The sequence below is a fragment of the Hypomesus nipponensis genome, chromosome 25, assembly GCF_054491055.1.
Source record: "Hypomesus nipponensis isolate SF chromosome 25, ASM5449105v1, whole genome shotgun sequence".
NCBI classification, from domain to species: Eukaryota; Metazoa; Chordata; class Actinopteri; order Osmeriformes; family Osmeridae; genus Hypomesus; species Hypomesus nipponensis.
This window is the reverse complement of record NC_140385.1, coordinates 11,099,727-11,117,087: the sequence shown is the minus strand read 5'-3', so window position 1 is coordinate 11,117,087 and position 17,361 is coordinate 11,099,727. Positions and strand designations below refer to the sequence as shown.

At 53.4% G+C, this 17,361-nt stretch overlaps 1 protein-coding gene across 1 annotated transcript; it reads right to left on the bottom strand.

Moving 5' to 3' along the window:
• Window positions 1–321: 321 nt before the first annotated feature.
• On the bottom strand, window positions 322–14,414 carry zbtb4 (zinc finger and BTB domain containing 4). The gene is given in 3 exon segments (XM_084691450.1): window positions 322–9,157; window positions 9,160–9,442; window positions 14,164–14,414. Coding segments are annotated over 2 exon segments (5,685 nt in total). The 5' UTR covers window positions 9,427–9,442; window positions 14,164–14,414; the 3' UTR covers window positions 322–3,739.
• Window positions 14,415–17,361: the final 2,947 nt, after the last annotated feature.

Below are 17,361 nucleotides of genomic sequence, written 5' to 3'. Positions count from 1 at the left end.
TTGGGGAGAAAAGGTCGCACACATACTGTACGGTCAAAACAATATTTGAGTCTGCATGCGACACGTGTTGAGTTAAGATTCAGTGATGTTTCTACTTTGGCGAAAGGTCAATTGTCAATTCAACCACAACTAGTCTACTCACCAACCTTTAATTTACCTTCTCCTAACCCAGCCCACTCAAGGATTTAACCCAATATTTGCAACTATTGATACATTGTAGCTTACATGTATTCATATACATATAATATACAGGCATTCATTTGTATACCAGACATGTATTATTCCAACTTCTCTTTATGGCTCATAAAATGTACATAAAGATAGAAGACCAAGCTTTATTGATGAACATCACTATACTTTTAACAGTTATAGTTACACAAGATTCCTTTATACTGAGTGGATAGTATAGCCAATGTTCTTTTTAAACATGTTACAACTCTCAACCATGATTTGTTGGGTCATCAGGTTAATACTTTATTTGTTTGATTGCAGCAGGGAGAAATAGGAGGAGACAAGGGAACATGAGGAAAGAGTGAAATAAAAATGGAAGAAAATAGACAACAGACTAAGGGTAGATGTGGCTACAAGCCGTTGTATCAAATCTAAAGACAAAGTCATCAAGCAACATTATAACATCTTTTAAAAATAACAGTTAAAATATTTGTGGACTCTATGGCACAGTATTACCTAAACATGTACACAATACCAAACAGTTTAGCCACACCCCTAAAACTATGACCAGCTTCATACTGTAGTAAACTAAGCCACAAGATCTTTCTCCGAATCGTTTGCCATTTAGTTCATTCACTTACAAACTATCTCAATTTCTTATGCCATTAAAAGGCACCTTGTCAGTTGAAATCTGCCAAATCTATAGTTGCTAATATCGTAAATATCAAAGCAGAGGCACATTCATATGAATTAAACACTATGAATATATGTGTATCACCACCAGATACCAGGTCCTTCGCTCTATTTCAACAAGTTACTTGCTTTTGGTCTGTGACGGCAAACTATGGCATAAGAAATGGTCCAAAAACACCTATGTATCCATTTATAAATGGCTTAAGGTAGGTTATATGTGGAGTCTTTACAGCAAGGCTGGGCCAAAGAGGGCTACATTGAAACTCAACCCTTGAAAAAGTCAGTTGAAAACAGATGCCCCCATGGGATATTCTGCTTAGGCAGATTTGTTTTGGTTTTCTTTTTCAAACAGATTTTTTTCCCAACACTCCTTCACTCCCACACACACAAACCCACACATACATACACCTGCACGCATGCACACACACATACACACGCGCACGGCCCGCAACTACATCGAAGGAGAGGCCTATGAGCCCCTGTGGTTGGTCACGCTGTGGTATTTCTTGCTCTCCTGCCTGAAACGAACAGTGTTGGGGTTCACACACACACATTCACGCTTCAAAGAGGCAGTGTAAAGTGTGTGTGTGAGTTTGAGAGTTTGGAGGGGGGAGTAACTGGACAACTCCCATAGTGACTGTGAGAAATAAAGGTGACAGCTGCTCTTTTTGAAGGGGGGGGGGGGGGGTTCTATGCCAGACCCCAGAACAAATGAAGCAAAAGAGACGTGGAAGATCGAGATAGAGGAGAAGAAAATGAAGAGAGAAAAAAAGCAGAAAGGAAAGAGAAACCGACATTGTGCGGACAAAGTGAGAGTTTGTTGACACCAGAGGATATAGACTGTTAGGAAGCGTGTTTTGCTCATGCTTTGTGGATACAGAACCCAAGTTTATTGACATGTTCCTAGGACTACTGTATATATGCATATCAGACTTCATAACGGTTACTTAACTGGTTATTTTTCAAGTCGGAAAAAACAGAAATCCGTCTACCTTTAATGCAGTTTGTACTTCATTAACCTCATGACTACAATTACATTCATATTTAAGAGTACTCAACACCCTCCCTTTTGCTGAGGCCACGTCCATCTTGCAAAAAGGGGGGGAGGTGTAATATAAACAAAACAAACAACAGTGTAACAAAAAAAAAGTAAAGAAACAAATGTACAGAGAGACACAGAAGTCCTGGACATTTTGGGGATCTCAGACACCACCATGACTGGCTGCTACGCCCTGTCTCACCCCAGCTGAGAGGGAGAGACACCCTTCCCCACTTCTCTGTTCAGAGAGGAATAAAGAGAGGATAGCCTGGACGCAAACCTCCAAGCCCTCCCCGGCGTCCTGATATTCGCGTCTTCCTGTCCTCTCAGTAAGAGGAGAGCTGCCATTTTCAGCCTATCTAGGAGGCCCCATGGAGGGCAGGCGATGACCTAACTATGGCTTCCCCTCTCTCCCTCTACAAACATCACAGAAATGACCCTACCCTGAATCCATTTACTGTTTCCCTTCCTAACTCTCACTCTCTTCAACCTGGCTTAGAAAATGGAGTGTGTCTTTGGTGCACACCAGGGGGAGCCAGGGAGAGGAAAAGGCCACTGAAGATGAAGGTTCTCTGACTTTATTCTGTTCTTCTTTTTTATATCCTTGGAAGAAATGAGATGAGTACATGGAGGACTGGAAGTGCAATGGTCTCTATACTAGCCTACTATTCTTGCCCAGTGGCCAGCTACATGTCCAAATCAGCTACAAGTGGGTCAAGCTTCCGCCAACCTTAGAGGCCTTTCTAGCTTGTGTGTGCACATGCTGCTAAGGTGAAAACTAACATGATACATGATGGGCCTTGGGCAAACTGTGACAGCATGTCATACTGCCCGGCAAAGTTTGGGGTTCGTTTCCGATATTACACACTCACTGGATCTGTCAAGTGTCACATGTAAAAACTTTACTCAAACCATCAGCTTGGCGGTTTGGATCCGGAAGAATCACTTCTATTGCACTTATATGCACTGCCCTACAACGGCTAGACCATCTGTTGTAGGAATGCTGCTTTTCGCCTCCGAACCAAACGGAATGATCATTGCCTTTACATCAGGCGGCTTTTGATGCACACACGTGTGGCGCGAGCATGAAGGGACTCGCGTACAGACCAAACATACGGTCCACGAACAGACAAGCTAACTGTTCATGTAAAGGCTTACGTTTTCCTCTCACAGACAGCTCGAGTGCATTTGTTTGCACAAGCAGTCTCCCTCCCGCACGCACGCACACAACACACGCAGTGTTGGTTAATGCTCAAACTCCGACTGTGTCATGCGAGGACTTTTCATTCGGGTTCCCTTTCGCTGTCTAGATTAGAACCCAGCCTCGTTCCTGCGGAGATGACGTCCTCATTATGTGCCCGATATAAAGGGAAGCAGACTGAGAAGGTTTTAGCAAAACAAAACAAAAAACATACACCCTGTTAGCAGTTATTATTCTTAGATTATACATATTACCATAACGAGTGAGAGAGAGGACAATTAATCAAGCTCTAGAACTACAACACAGAAAAGACGGGAGAACGGAAGAGGGGGTGAACTGGAAGCGAGAGGGCGATTGCTAAGTCGCTGTGTATCTGTCTGTATACTGTAGGTATCTGTCTGGTATCTTCACTCCTCTTTTCCCTTGCCCAATTCCTCCGTTTCCTCTCCTCCCGCTCCCCCCCCCCCTCCCTCCTAGTTTGGCGCCGAGTTCTGATTGCTACGTCACAAACAGAGAGGCAGCGGAGACAGTACAAGGGTACCCAGTAACCCCAAGAAGCGGCTCTCGCTATCCTGTCCTCCATCACAAGCCCCTAGATCCTCCATTTTGAAATATTCCTGTCTTTTCCTGTATCGCTACGGCTTGCCGTTGCTGCTGTCTCGCTGCTTCTTGCTGCCACCACCATTACTGTTGTACAGATTGGGGTTGGCTACCAGGGGATGGGGTACCGCGCCCATGTAAGGGCCTGCAGCTGCGGCGTAGTTAAAGAGGGCTGGGAGGAAGGGCAGGGGCTCCACCTTGTCCGCCCCAGGAGCCATCATGTTCAGGGCCATGGGCAGGGCGGCCAGGTTATAGGGGTATGCCAGCAGCTGGGGCCCATACAGGAGGTGATAGGGGTCGGGGTAGAAGGGCAGCTTGGCCAGATCCCCATTGGGGACCATCTTCCCCAGCGGGCCAAAGGGAAAGGACCCCGTAGGGTAGGACACCAGGAGGTTCTCCTCCTGTTTCTTCCCCGAGCGGTAACCTCCTGGAACGATAAGGGGCAAGGGTAACTCCTGGGCGGGGTAGCCCCCCGCCTCGGCCTCCCGGCGGTGGGTTTCCCTGGGGCTGCTCACAGGCTCGGGGAGTGGTGCACGGGGGAGGAGCAAGGCATGGGCCGAGGGTCGGTCGCTGCAGCCGGATGTCCCCGTGGGTAGTTGGAGCCTGTCGGGTCCCCGGGTTGCGTGCGAAGCCTGGGCAGCCTTGGCGGCCTGGGCCTGGCGGTTGACCTGGACCAACAGATCCATGGCAGTGGGGGAGCGGCGAGGGGACTTGGGGGGTCGTCTCTGTGCGAGGGGGCTGTTACTAGTGGTTTGAGTGGCGATGCGTTGTGGGGACGGAGCAGGGCTGATCGGCTCCTCTTTGGGTACGAGGAGGGTCTCTTCCGGGTCTCTGGTCTGCTCCAGGGGAGGATGGCACAACCCCCTAGTGTGCTGAGCCTTCTCTCTCTCCATCTCCCTCTCCCTCTCTCTGTGCCTCTCCCTCTGCCTCTCCCTTTCCTTTTCCCTCTCCCTGTGACTTTCCCGTTCCATCTCCCTTTCTCTCTCTCTTTGCATCTGCCTGTCCCGCTCTATTTCCATCTCCCTCTTTCTCTCCCACTCTCTAGCTAGCATGGAGGACATGGTGAGGTCTTGTGCTTCACTAGGGGAGGGGCTCCTCGACAGGGGCATGACCCTAAGATCCTGAGCCAATGAGGACGAGCCCTCGTAACTGGCCGGAAGGAAAACGTTCTTCCCTGGCTTCTCCCTCTCTGCGATGACTTCCCGCTTCACGCAACTGACGACTACGCCGGGAGCTGTTGCCATGGGAACATTCGGGGCGGCGCTTTTGATTTGGGCCTGACAGGTCATGGGCGTGTTTGGAGTGGCGTTCACATGCCCCGTGTGGCCTGCCGGGCTGGGTATCCTGTTAAGCTGTCCGTCTAGGTTCCTCTTCTTGGGGGTCCGGAAATCCAGACATTCGGATCCACTCATGACCAGAACCCCCTTGAGGGTTGGGGGTGCAGCAGGGGGGAATAATTTGGGCCGGCATGGGGTAAGGGTGGGAAGGTAGGGATGTGTGGCTGGACTGTCAGGGGAAAGCTTTATAAGGTGTGGACTTGGCCCCCTCTCGAGGACAGGGGCACTGAGTTCTTTGACTTCTGAGTTGTCGCATGGTGCAATCTGATTGATGACGGTTTGGTGTTCTGCTTTGACCTCGCAAGTCTCGCTCTCATTCCCCTTGGGCTCTAAGCACTCTCTACTGATGCTGGGTGGATCGGGTGTAGAGTAGCTGATAACTGGGATAGACTGGGCCATGGGAACCTGGTCAGCACCCCTGTCTGGGTCTTTGTTTACAGGGCTAACTGCTGTCTCTGCTGTGTTTGGCTCTGGCTGTGTCTCTTCTCTCTCAGGAGAGCTGCTTAACTCGTGACGTCGAACGTGGCGAGTCAACGCCGACGACGTTTTACACACCTTGTGACACTGGGGGCAGGTGTGTCTCGCTAACGCTCTCCGGCTCAGGCGGCCGGGACTGGACGTGCTCTTCGCTAGCGCCCTACTCTCTCTCTCCTCCTGACCTCTCTCTTTCTCGGGCTCCGTCTCCTCGCAACCCACTTTGGGCAGCAGGGATTGGGGCTCTGAGGCTTTGGGGTGCTGGGTCTTCTGGTGGTCTTCCAGTTTATCTCTTGAGGGAAAGGGAGCCCGGCAGTGCAGGCAGACAAACTCCAACAGGTGGCTCAGTTCATGTTTGTCCCGTTTCCTCGGACTGGAGAACCAGCAACCGCATGTACCGCATTCCGAGGCGTTGTCATTGGACCAGGGCCGCCGTTTTATTCCCACCGGAGAGGCTGAGGTAGACAGGGGGATACTGGGAGGAGAAGGAAGCAGGTGTTCGTCGAGTGTGGCGCGATCGCCCCCCGTTTCTGCACCGGCCGACTGTTTGTCCTTCTCCTTAGAGGGAACTGAGGACGAGTCTGTTGTTTTTCTGTCCTCATCAAGCATGTGGTCTTCCGCCTTGCCCTCATCCCCTCTCACCTCCCCATCCTCTTCCTCCATTTCCTCCTCCTTCTCCACTTCTGCCTTTCTCTCTTCCCCCGCAACTTCCTCCTCCTCGTCCTCCTCCGCTTCCTCCTCTTCGTCCGGCCTCTCCGCCTCCTTGTTGACATGGGTCATGAGTCTCTCGGCCCTCCTCATCAGGCGAAGGGAGCGCTTGTGGTGCAGCTTGCGTTGCCAGCTCCTGGTCTTCTGGACAGGAACTTGGCCCTTCCTCTTGGGCTTGTAAGCGTAGTAGGGCCTCCACAGATTGTCCTCCCCATCGTCGTCGCTTTCCTCCTGCTCACGCACTTCCTGACGGAAGTAGTATTCCCTGACCTTCCCCGGAGGTTTGGGACTCTTCTTCCTGGGCTCCCCCTCCCCTCCTACGTCTTTCTCTGCTTCGGCCCCGAGGCTGGAGCTGCGGTGACCGCGGTGCTTGTGGTGGTGGTGGTGGTGAGAGTGACGAGGCTCCTTGGTGTCTTGCGGCGACGGCTCGGTCCGTTTGGTTTTGGGAGGGTGGGGGCTCTTGTCTCGCCGGAGGTCTGTCTCGGAGATGCTGCGCTTGACGATGGCCTCCTCGCCGATCCGCACCGTGATCTGGCACAGCGGCCCTGCCCCCCTCTGGCCGCACGCCTCCCCAGGAGAGGAGGAGCGCCTGGAGGCGGAGCTGTCGCTCCTGCTGTGGGACTTGCGCGATTTGTGATGGGACCGGCCATTTTCTGCTTCCTGTCGGCTCTTCCCGGAGCCTTCCTCTGCTGTGTCTGAACCGTCCCGGGACCTCTTCCTGTGGCTGTCGGTACTCTCCCTGTGGTTTCTGTTTGGCCTCGGCCCAGCCTTGGGAAGGATCTGACTAGCGTTTGCTTCAGGGGAGGGGCTACCCAGAGGGCTTTTGGCGACCTGGTTGCTATGGACTATGACGGAGGACGACACGGTAGTGCCGTGCACTATGACGGAGGGTTTAGAGTGTCCGTAAGTTATGACAGAGGACCCGGTCAGTTCTGTACTGCGGCTACCCTTGGGTGTTTTGGACTTGCTGCTTGCGGCCATTTTGGAGGCGCCACTGCTGCTGGCTCTCTCCGGATCTGACGCCTCTCTATCACACCTCTTCAAGTCTGTCTGAGGGAAGGGGGCACGTGTGGAGATCTCCCCCCGCTCCAAGCTTATCGAGACGGGGAAGCCATCGGGGAAAGCGTCCGGGTCAGGCTTGACGGTCTTTGGGCGCGTGCCGCCGGTAAGGCCCAGGGAGTTGGGCCGGGCGCAGTCTAGGGATAGGGGGAGGGGGAGGGGGTCTCCGGAGGAGAGGAGGAGCCCATCGGGGAGCGTGTCACTGTAGGTTTTGTAGGGTCTCTTCTGGGAGCGCATGGGTAGCAGGCGGTAGAGCTTGAGCGCGTTGACTTTCTGCTTGTAGCCGCCGTTGGCCGTTTTCTCGCTGGAGATGAGACCCGGGCTGATGCCGTGGATGGCCTTCTGGTGGGTCTTGAGGTTGTAGTAGGTGGCGAAGGCGTCCCAGCAGAAGATGCACTGGTAGCGGCGCTCCCCCGTGTGCCACACCTCGTGCTTGGTCCGGTATTCGGCCAGGGCGAACACCTTGTCGCAGAAGTGACACGGGTACTTGCGGCGCCACGAGTGTACGTTGGAGTGGCGCTTGAGGCTGGACAGGGTCATGTACGAGCGCTCGCACACCCTGCAGAAGTAGATGATGTGGCCGTCCACCACCTTCACAAAATGGTGGTTATCGTCTCCTGCAAGCAGCTCCCCTGACTCTGCGTCGGCCTCCTGATCCACCAGGAGACCGCAGGCCTTTTTCTCGGCCAGCTGTGCTTTGCCGCTGCTCTCCACTCCCTCCGCCCCCACGACTACGCCGCCCTCGATCCTCACCTCCCCCTCCTCCAAGGGCTCCTCTTTGGGCTGGATGGGAAGGGGGGGCCGGCCGGGGGACAGGCTGGGGGGGAGTGCGGCGGCCTGGGGCAGAGGCTGGCGACAGGAGGCCTCGTGGGACTGCAGTCTCTTGTTGTGGATGAAGGCTTTGCCACAGTGGCGGCAGCTGAGGGCGCGTCCCCCGCGGTGCAGCCGCATGTGCACCGTCAGGGAGGAGGCGGAGCTGAAAAGGCGGTGGCACACCCCGCAGATCAGCTCTGGCTTCTGGCCACCCGGGGGGGAGGAGGAAGAGGAGGAGAAGGAGACCGGGTGGTGGGGAGGGGTAAGGGCTTCGGTTGGGAGAGAGGGTAGAGGAGGAGGGAGGTGGAGGGGAGGCGGGTGGAGGCTGTGTCCATGGGGGCTGACTCCCACTCTCCCTCCTTGTTTCCCCGGTAAGCTGGCTCTCTCCTTCCTCTCTGTGTCTCCGCCCCTCTGGCCCTGATAGGGCACAGTGCTCAGGTTGAAGAGGATCTTGGCAGTCTCAGAAGGGGAGGCGGGGCCATTGGCTAGTCTGTGTCTCTCCCCCCTCCCCTCCCCCAGGTAGCCCCCAGTAGAGCCGTTAGTGGGCCGCGCGGGAAATCGATGGAACTGAGAGTCTGGACTTTGGACTTTGGAACATTTTAGCGGTGGAGGAGATTTGATGTCCTTCCTCACCAGTGCCGTAAGATCTATGGGAGACGAGGAAGAGGAGGGTGACGAGGAGGAGGAAGAGGACGGAGATTGGTCGTGCCGCGGCGGCTTAAAGGGCCGGTGCTTCACGTCGGTGGTGGCGTCTAGCTTCCACAGTGAGCCCTCGTCCGAGGCCTTGGAGGCTGCCATGGAGGAGGAAGGGCGGCGGCGGGGGGAAGGGGAGGCGGGGGCGGCCCGACAGTGGTTCTGAACAGAGAGCGCGGCCGGCAGGGCGGCGCTGAGCGGGAAGCTGAGGGTGATCTTGGCGTTCTTGGGCCCGTCGGCCGCGTCCTCCAGCCCCTCCATGGTCATGGCCTCTCCCCCCCAGCCTCCCTGTCTGCTCTTGCCCTTCATCTCCTCTAGCCCCCAGTCAGACAGGCAGGTCTCCGCCTCCGACAGTGACCTATGGGGTTGTGGTAATCGTGGGCAGGCTGGCGTGCCAGGAACTCAAGAGGGGCACAGGCGGTGGTGGTGGGGTCCGTCCAGACGTGGGCGGCCCAGAGAGAACTGAATCGATCGGTAGCGTTAGCCGCTGGCGGGGAAGAGGACTGATGCAGCGGCTGGTGGAAGTGTGGAACGTGTCGCGGGGTGGGGGAGGCCCCGGCAGCCAGGTGCTGCTCGCTCAGGCGTGACAGGAGGAGGCCCGCACGGAGAGGGTCCCAGTGCACCACCCTGGACACCATGACCAGCCCCCGAAACCTGCGACATAACAAGAACAATGCGTTAGGGATAAAAACACACGGACGACATTCTCAAAAAGAAAACAAAATGTTTAACAAGAGCGACAAGCGCCTCAGCATTACCTGTCATCACGCAAACAAAACCGCTTTTGAAAGGGAAAGCACGTAGGAAAAACAATAAGGAAAGGCTGATCTCTAAAGCCTCGAGACTTCAAATGTGAGTCAGGAATGGCGACAAGGGAGGGAGAGGGAGAGAAAAAAGAGGGGTGGGAGGAATTTGCAGCGCCGCTGGTTTAGATTTCAGTCCCAGCCACGGCGGCCGAGTCCTTTTTTCAGCGGCGTCCCGGGGATCCATCTCAGCATTGACGCGACATTCCCGTTGCATAATTGGAAGGCGTTTCCAGATTTCATCGAGATTCCACAGGAATAGAGTGTTGACTGGCATTCACTGGCCGTGCTAACTTAAAAATAGGCTGGCTGTCTGAGTGAACAAGGAATGGGGAGAATGGGGGGGCGGGGGGAGGAGGGGGGCGGGGGGTGATTACGATCACAGGCTTGTTAGCCATTCCTGGCAGTGGCTAGTATCTGCCGGGCATGACTCTAACCATTATTTGTGAAGGCAGGGGGGAGGGAGGGAAGGAAGGAGAAGGAAGTGAAAGAAAGGGGGAGGAAAGACGGAGAGAGAGGAGTGAGAGGAGGTGGGGTGAAGAAGTGTTGTTTTTCCGCCCTCTCCATCCGGTTCCATCGCGCAGCTAAGAGGACAAACGGCGGTCGACGGCGACGCTTTCCCCCCCATTTCCATTCTGAGTCAGCAGCCGTGAGCGGCTGAGACTGTCCTCCTGAAATGTGTTCACGTGCTACCTCCGGACACATCTGCGATAGGCCATTTTACTGTTATTACTTATTTAACACGGTGGGCTATTTTGTGAGGTGCTGCAGATTGGGGAGTGGGAGGCGCAGGAGTGGGGGGGGGGGGGGATTGGTGGCTGCTGAGGCCTAAACGATGCGACACGAAGAAAAAACCCCAGTCATGCTTTTCTGCCTGCGTTTTCAAGCAGCGAGGCAGCCAGGAAGGCAGGCCTCTGTAAAATTCCACAGGCAGCCCTGAACAGGCAGAAACTAGGTCAGCACTGTTATTGCAGAGGGAAGAGGAGGGAGAGAAAGAGAGAGAGAGAGACAGAGAGAGAGAGAGAGAGAGAGAGAGAGAGAGAGAGAGAGAGAGAGAGAGAGAGAGAGAGAGAGAGAGAAAGAGAGAGAGAGAGAGAGAAAAGCCCAAAACAGGAACGCACAGGCACAGCGCAGGCGGACAGACAGACACACAAACACAGGCGACCCAACGCATACACGCATGCACAAACCTGCGGGCAACAGAAGCAGGCCGATGTAAACAAACGACTCCTACACGGATGGGACTTGGTTGTAAATGACATGCAAAACTAAAGGGTGAAACAGAGTATCACAAAGTCACAGAGATAGGGCACAGGTGGAACAAACAATGCCAGAGGCTTGGATAAGAGAAAGACAGGGGGAAGGCTACACAACTGGAATGGACGCACACACACACACAGTACACAAACACACAACCAGAGGGAGGAAAATGTGACTGTGTAACTCCCAAACCTATGTTAACATCACTGAGAATCTCCAGTCATGCTGAGACACAATGACAAGTGTGGTATATCAGAAAGTAGGCATAGAGTTGAGTTAGCAGTGTTAAAAGCCACGATCCTTCTCGCGCGGAGCGGGAAACCCCTTCAACGAGGCGCCAGCAGGCTAGGAGGTGGCCGACGAGGCGAGAGACAGCGCCAGGGCTAAAAATGTCACGATTCTTTCTGGCGTTTGCGCCGCGGACGGCAGAAGGGGGTGGGGGGGTAAATGCGTCTGCCGCCCCCGCGCTATTCCTCTTCATCTCCCTGTGACGCACGCACTGCTTCTCCACAAACAAGCCCTCCGCACAACAGCCTGGCCAAGCGTGACAAGGGGAGGTGGTGGGTGAGGAGTGTGTGTGTGTGTGTGTGGGGGGGGGTTCAAATACAGAGACACACACACAATTTGGATACACCCACCCACCCACGCACGTACACACACACACATAAGTGCCTGAACCTCAGAGCACCTTTCTCGCACAAAAAAAGCAGCCCAGAGCTTCTTTGAGACGGGATGTTCCGCACAAACAAACATGTCTGCCCAAGGTCTGTTCCATCTATTAATACTGGTGGCACTGCGAAACAGAAAAGAACAGCGAGAACAGGTGCACTGCTGGAGTACGACAAACTGACAAACTAGCGTTTCTCTCGACAGACACAATCTTGACTCCGGCAAGGAATTAAGCATGTGAGAACATGTTACCCTGATGAACAAAAAGAGGACAAATGAATAAGGCCTGTGTTCCCCACTACAAACTCTGGTTTATTTTGCAGTGGTGCACCGGGCGGTAGGTGGAGGTTAGAGTAGGGGCCGCACGCTGGAGGAAACAATTTTGGGGCCCACGCCGTTCCAGCCTGTGAGCCGGCAGTGGAACGGGGGCATGTGGAAATGGGAGGTTGTCGGTTGGGACCTCTCTCTCCCAAGAGTGGCCAGCTGGGGGGAGGGGGGGGGGCAACCATTAAGACAGCAGTAAGGCTGTGAAAAGGGGGGTGGGTGGGATGGATGATGGGGTGGGGGGGGGGGGGCATCGTTAGGAAGAGAGGTATTGAACTCTGCACAACCCCCTGGCTCAAGAAAGCATGGCGCAGCCAACCAGATGGGGCTAAAGAGGGGAGGAAGGAAGAAAACAAGATGTGGTTGGTACCAGCCAGGGAGTGGTTGAGAGGGTGGGTGCAGGGAGGTATGATGAGGGAGAAAAGGAAAGAGGTGGGGGGGGTGGGGTAGTGTGACTTCAAGTGTGTCTCTTGCTTGTCCGGATTTCACGGGTTTCCTTGGCTTTCAGATCCTGCTCAGCTTGTCTGCGCCTCTTCCCTGACCCTGACACCCTCACACCCCCTTCTTGAATAAACAGTGGTAGCACCGTGATTTTGCATGCCACTCCACGCATCAGAAAGCCTGCCCGCGTTTCATCCGTCCTCTCTCCGCTCCGTTAGCTTTCAAGCCACCACATAATTCAGCTAATTCTGCCTCTGTAACACAATAATGGGAAGCATTAGGAGCGGGGTAGAAGACCCCGAAAAAAGTACCTCAGGAGAGTGGTAACACTACACCGGTGACCTTCTCAAAGCAGCCCCCCCCCCCCCCCAAAAAAAAAAAAATCATTTTCAATTTTGCACATGGCCGCTCTGTGAAAATGCCCTTACCGTGTTTACAAAAGTCAGAAGGCTCAGGGTCCACACTGACGTGTTTGCGAGGCTGGGGAAGCGCTGTACGAACGGCCAGGTTCATTCATATGGCTCCATGGGTGAGATGACAGCTTTGGTAACACCGTGTGCCACTCTGATGTCCCCCCCACCCCCCTTCCCCCCTCCCAAGGCCCCACTCCTACGTGTGTACCGCTGCCCCTTGACGCGGTTGCTACAACAGCTCTCGACTTTATTGCGTTAGCCCCTCAGGGCCAGAACATGACTTGCGAAACATGCACCAGTAACAATAGAATAAACCTTCCACATCCAGCATGCTACTAACATACATGAAACATACGGTTGGTAAACATTAGTCAGCTGAGGCTGGGGAAGTTTCAAAACATCCTTTGATACGAAGAAACACTTCTGACATTTTTTGGCCTTCATTGCTTGCATGTCAGACTGAGGTGATGTGAACCAGTCAAAAGAGAAAACCTGACACCAGCTCATCGACAGTTCAGACGCACATGAGGCTTCCTATCACCTGACCTTTGAACGGGAATGCCCTGTGGCATTGTGGGTCAAATTTCCCATACATTGGGGCCGAGGAGGTTTGCTGTGGCGACCATGGAGACGAGGAATGTGGAATAGTTGGCGCACGGACTGTTGTTTTGGAAAAAAATAAGGGTTGGAGTGAGGGCCGCAACAACAGGACTGTGACGTCAAAATGTCCTCCATGTTTTAGAGACAAACTCCCCACCACCGCCACCCCAACAAAAATAAACTGGTCAGGGATACTTGGTTAATGGGCCAACGACACAAGAGGGGCAAGAAAAGATTAATCCAAGTTATAGTATAAGGAAATATCAGCGTGTATGTTCAAGTTTGTCCCCAACTCTGTGATTTTGTAAGCGGTTTCGATGGAAGGGATTCAGCCATCGCGGTTATGGATTAAGGTTTCCCTAAACACAAAAACACACGTCACGTCTAACGGTTGTACTGACGCACAGCGGCTAGCCCCCCAATCCGGGACGATCGACTGGGACGCGAAAGACGACGAGAAATTAGAAGTTTCATCACAATCTCTAAACGAGTCATCGCTCCTGAAAAAGAACTGCGTGGCGAGCTAGCGACAGAGGGGAGGATGAGAGACAAGGCCTCTTATAGGCGCCACACACACACACACACACAAACACACACAAGCACAGACACGCAAAGGCAAACACACCAGTACACAGGCACAAACGCACACAGCCACATGCACTCAAACACTGCACACGTATTAAATAAACCGCGAGTTTGCACTCTTCCTTGCATACAAAACAACAACCCCAGCAACGGCATGACTGAGAAAAACAAGCAGGAAAAAGAGAGGACATATTCAGCCTCTCTCTTTCTCTCTCTCGCTCTCTCTCTCTCTCTCTCTTTCTCTCTCTTCGGTAGACAAGCACACAACAAGAGAACGTACCTCGGAAAACCTCCTGCTGCATCTCTGCTGCGATGTGTTCTCCCTCTCCCCTCTCTCCCTCTCTCTCTCACTCGCTCGCTCTCTCGCCCTCGGTCCGCGGTTGCGCGCGGAGAGTGTGTGCGCGTGCGTCTGCGTGCGTGCGTGCGTGCAGGCGCTTGCGAGAGCGCGGGGAAACACGGCGCACACGGCGCACACACAGGCAGGCAGCAGTGTGCGAAGACAGAGGGCAGGAGCGACTCTCACACTCTGACTCTCTCTCTTTCCCTCCCTCCCTCCTCCCCCCCCCCTTCACTCTCTCGCATGCTCTCCCCTGTCTTTCCCTCTCTTACTTCAGTTTTGCCTCTGACACATGATTCTCAGTGTTTTTGCCTTTTCCAGCAAGTGAATCCCCCCCTCTATTCTCTCTTCGCCTCTGCCCCCCCCACCCCCCCACCCCCCCCACCCCCCCCACCACCCCCACCCCCCCCCACCCCGCTCCCCTACCCCCTCTGAATCCAATCTTCTTTTTATTTGGAAGTGTTGTTCTCCACATACACACTAACAGGCAGACACACACACACACACTACTTTATATACACAAAGCCCAGTGATAGGGAGAGGGAGGGAGAAGCAGGGGGAGAGAGGGAGAAGCAAGCGAGCGAGCGAGAGGACGCCATTTAAGCAGTTTGTTACGAGCACTGCCAGTCCCCAAAATGGCTGAAAACAAACAGGAGCCATGCCAAGTAAAAAAAAACTGGGCACCCGGACAGACAGACAGACATGGACGGAGAGTTAGAGAGGGGGAAAGAGAGAGAGCGAGAGAGAGAGAGAGAGAGAGAGAGAGAGAGAGAGAGAGAGAGAGAGCGAGAGAGAGAGAGAGAGAGAGAGAGAGATAATAAAGGCAAACAAGACAATAGTCGGATGGCGGATGGAAGCACTCCCCGCTAAAGAAGTGAAGTGGACAGAAAGAAAAGAACGAGAGGGAAGACTGGGAGAGAATGAAAGAGGTAAAAGGGTGAAGGAGAGGCAGACGGCGAGAGGAAAGTGAAAGAAGGAGAGGGCGAGGAAAGAGAGAGGAGAGAACGAGGGACACGGAGAGAGAGAGAAACAGAGAGAGAGAGAAGGGCAGGGACACGCTGTCTGTATTTTTATAGCCGCTGCTAAAAGGGTTCAAGTTTATGTGGGGAGATGGACACTCAGTCAGGTGTGTCTTTGAGGTCACTGCGTGACAGAGTTCTTTAAGGACCCCCTTGGGTCAAATTCTCCCTCAAGTAGACTTTGGCCTTCGTGTTCAGCTGAAACACTGAACCACCACCGTCCATATTGTGCTGCACACCATTGACTCATTACACAAAGCAAATAACTTTCTGTTCAGAAACATTAACACTGACACAGCATCTTAAACCTGGAGGACTAACTATCAAGTCAAGGATCTGACGGGTTTAAAATAGAACTTTAGAGACTTACTTAGGCCTGGCCTGATTTCTCTGCTGGCCCTAAACGGTGCATACCTGGCCTCCCTGATCGTCTCCCTGGACTGTCTCACAGAGTAGTAGCAGCTCTGCTCCAAACCCAGGAGCAGGACACAATCAGAGCAAGCGAGATAGGTGATCAACAAATAACATTTCTAGATCCTATTCTTATTTAACTTTCCCCCAACAGTCTTCTGGGCACTGCGTCTACATGCTGCACGCTCTCCACGACACACACACACACACATACCCCCTCCACCCCCCTTTTTCTCTCGCCCACCTCACTATTTCCCCTCGCTTTCCCTCCCTCTCTCTCTCCAGCTCTCATTGTATACTGCCACACTTGTCTCCATGGGAACTGTCCTGGGATTGGGTGTTGCTCCTGTGACCTCTCCGGCTCCTGAAGGAACTTTGCCGGGGGAGGGGAGTGGAGGGGGTGTTCTCCCTCCGAATGCACTCTTTCACCAATGGAGGCTGCGAGACAGGGAGGAAGGGAGAGGGGACAGGGCTGTGCAGCATGTGTATGAAGCGGGCAGTTCTGCCTACCTGTTTTTTTTATTGGGGGGGGGGACACACACACTAAACGAGCCTGCGAGGCTGCGTACGTGTCTGCCGCTGCGCGACCAATTCCGGGGCCGTTGGCGAAAACAACAATCACTTGTGTGCGCGAGGGCGTGAGGGCGATGCAGGAGCCTGCCCGCCCAGTGTGCACGTGTCTCTGTGTCGTCCTGGAGCCTGCAGCCCACCGCCGACTCTGTATTCAGACGGAGTCTCGCCGTTCAGCCGTCCCTATTCATGGGCGCCTTGCCCAAACGTGATCATAGCTTTTCATGCTGTGCTACCAAGCGACACATACATCTGAATACGCAAAGATGGGGGAGGCTAAAGGGAGCCATCTTTGTGGGAGATCCGAGCCAGAGAAGAGGGCGGGGGGGGTGGGGGCGTTGATCGGATAGCTCAAAAGAGGGTGTGATCGGAACGTTTAGAAGTGTTTTTCTTTAGATGCTCGACAACGCTTGATGCAAGAGCGGATCAGGGAATGCATGTGTTGCAAGCAATGCAACAAAAGCATTTTCTGTAACACCCCGTTTTTTCTTTTTTTTTGGACACTACCATGGAAATTTGAAATTCCGATGAAACCATTTCAGTTTGCACAATCAGACAATGTATTCAACCTGGCGTCAGCCTGTAACCCTAATGTCTCAATATCTGAAAACTATTCTGTGGACCAAGCAGCGTGCCTATTTCTGGCCAGCTAATAAAGCAACCACAGCAATCTAGATTTGTCTCAAATATAACTGTCTGCTTTAATTGCGAACCCCCTGAAGACTAAAGAAGAAAACCTATAAACATCCAAAACAGTCTCTGGGTCCCAATACTTGCACCCTTTCCCCCACCTAAGCGTGCACACTAGAAACACCACATGGATTTTGGGACCGGCACGTTCAAATCCTATCTGCTTTCGAGGATGCTGAAGAGCATGCTTCCAGAAAGTTCTGAGCGTGAGGTGAGTGAGAGAAAGAGGCTGCTGACCTGCTATCCTAGAGGCCGGGGACAAGGCGTGGGGCTGAGCAGAGGTTATCCTCTGGTTCATACAGGAACTGACCGTCTAAGAGAAAGGAAGAGGCTTAAGAGGGTTTCCGTTTTACAGTTATCTAAAGAGAAGAAAACATGTTGGAGGAAATCATCAGCGCACACAGCACATGCAACCACAAACACGCATGAATTTGGGACAGTTGAGTCGACC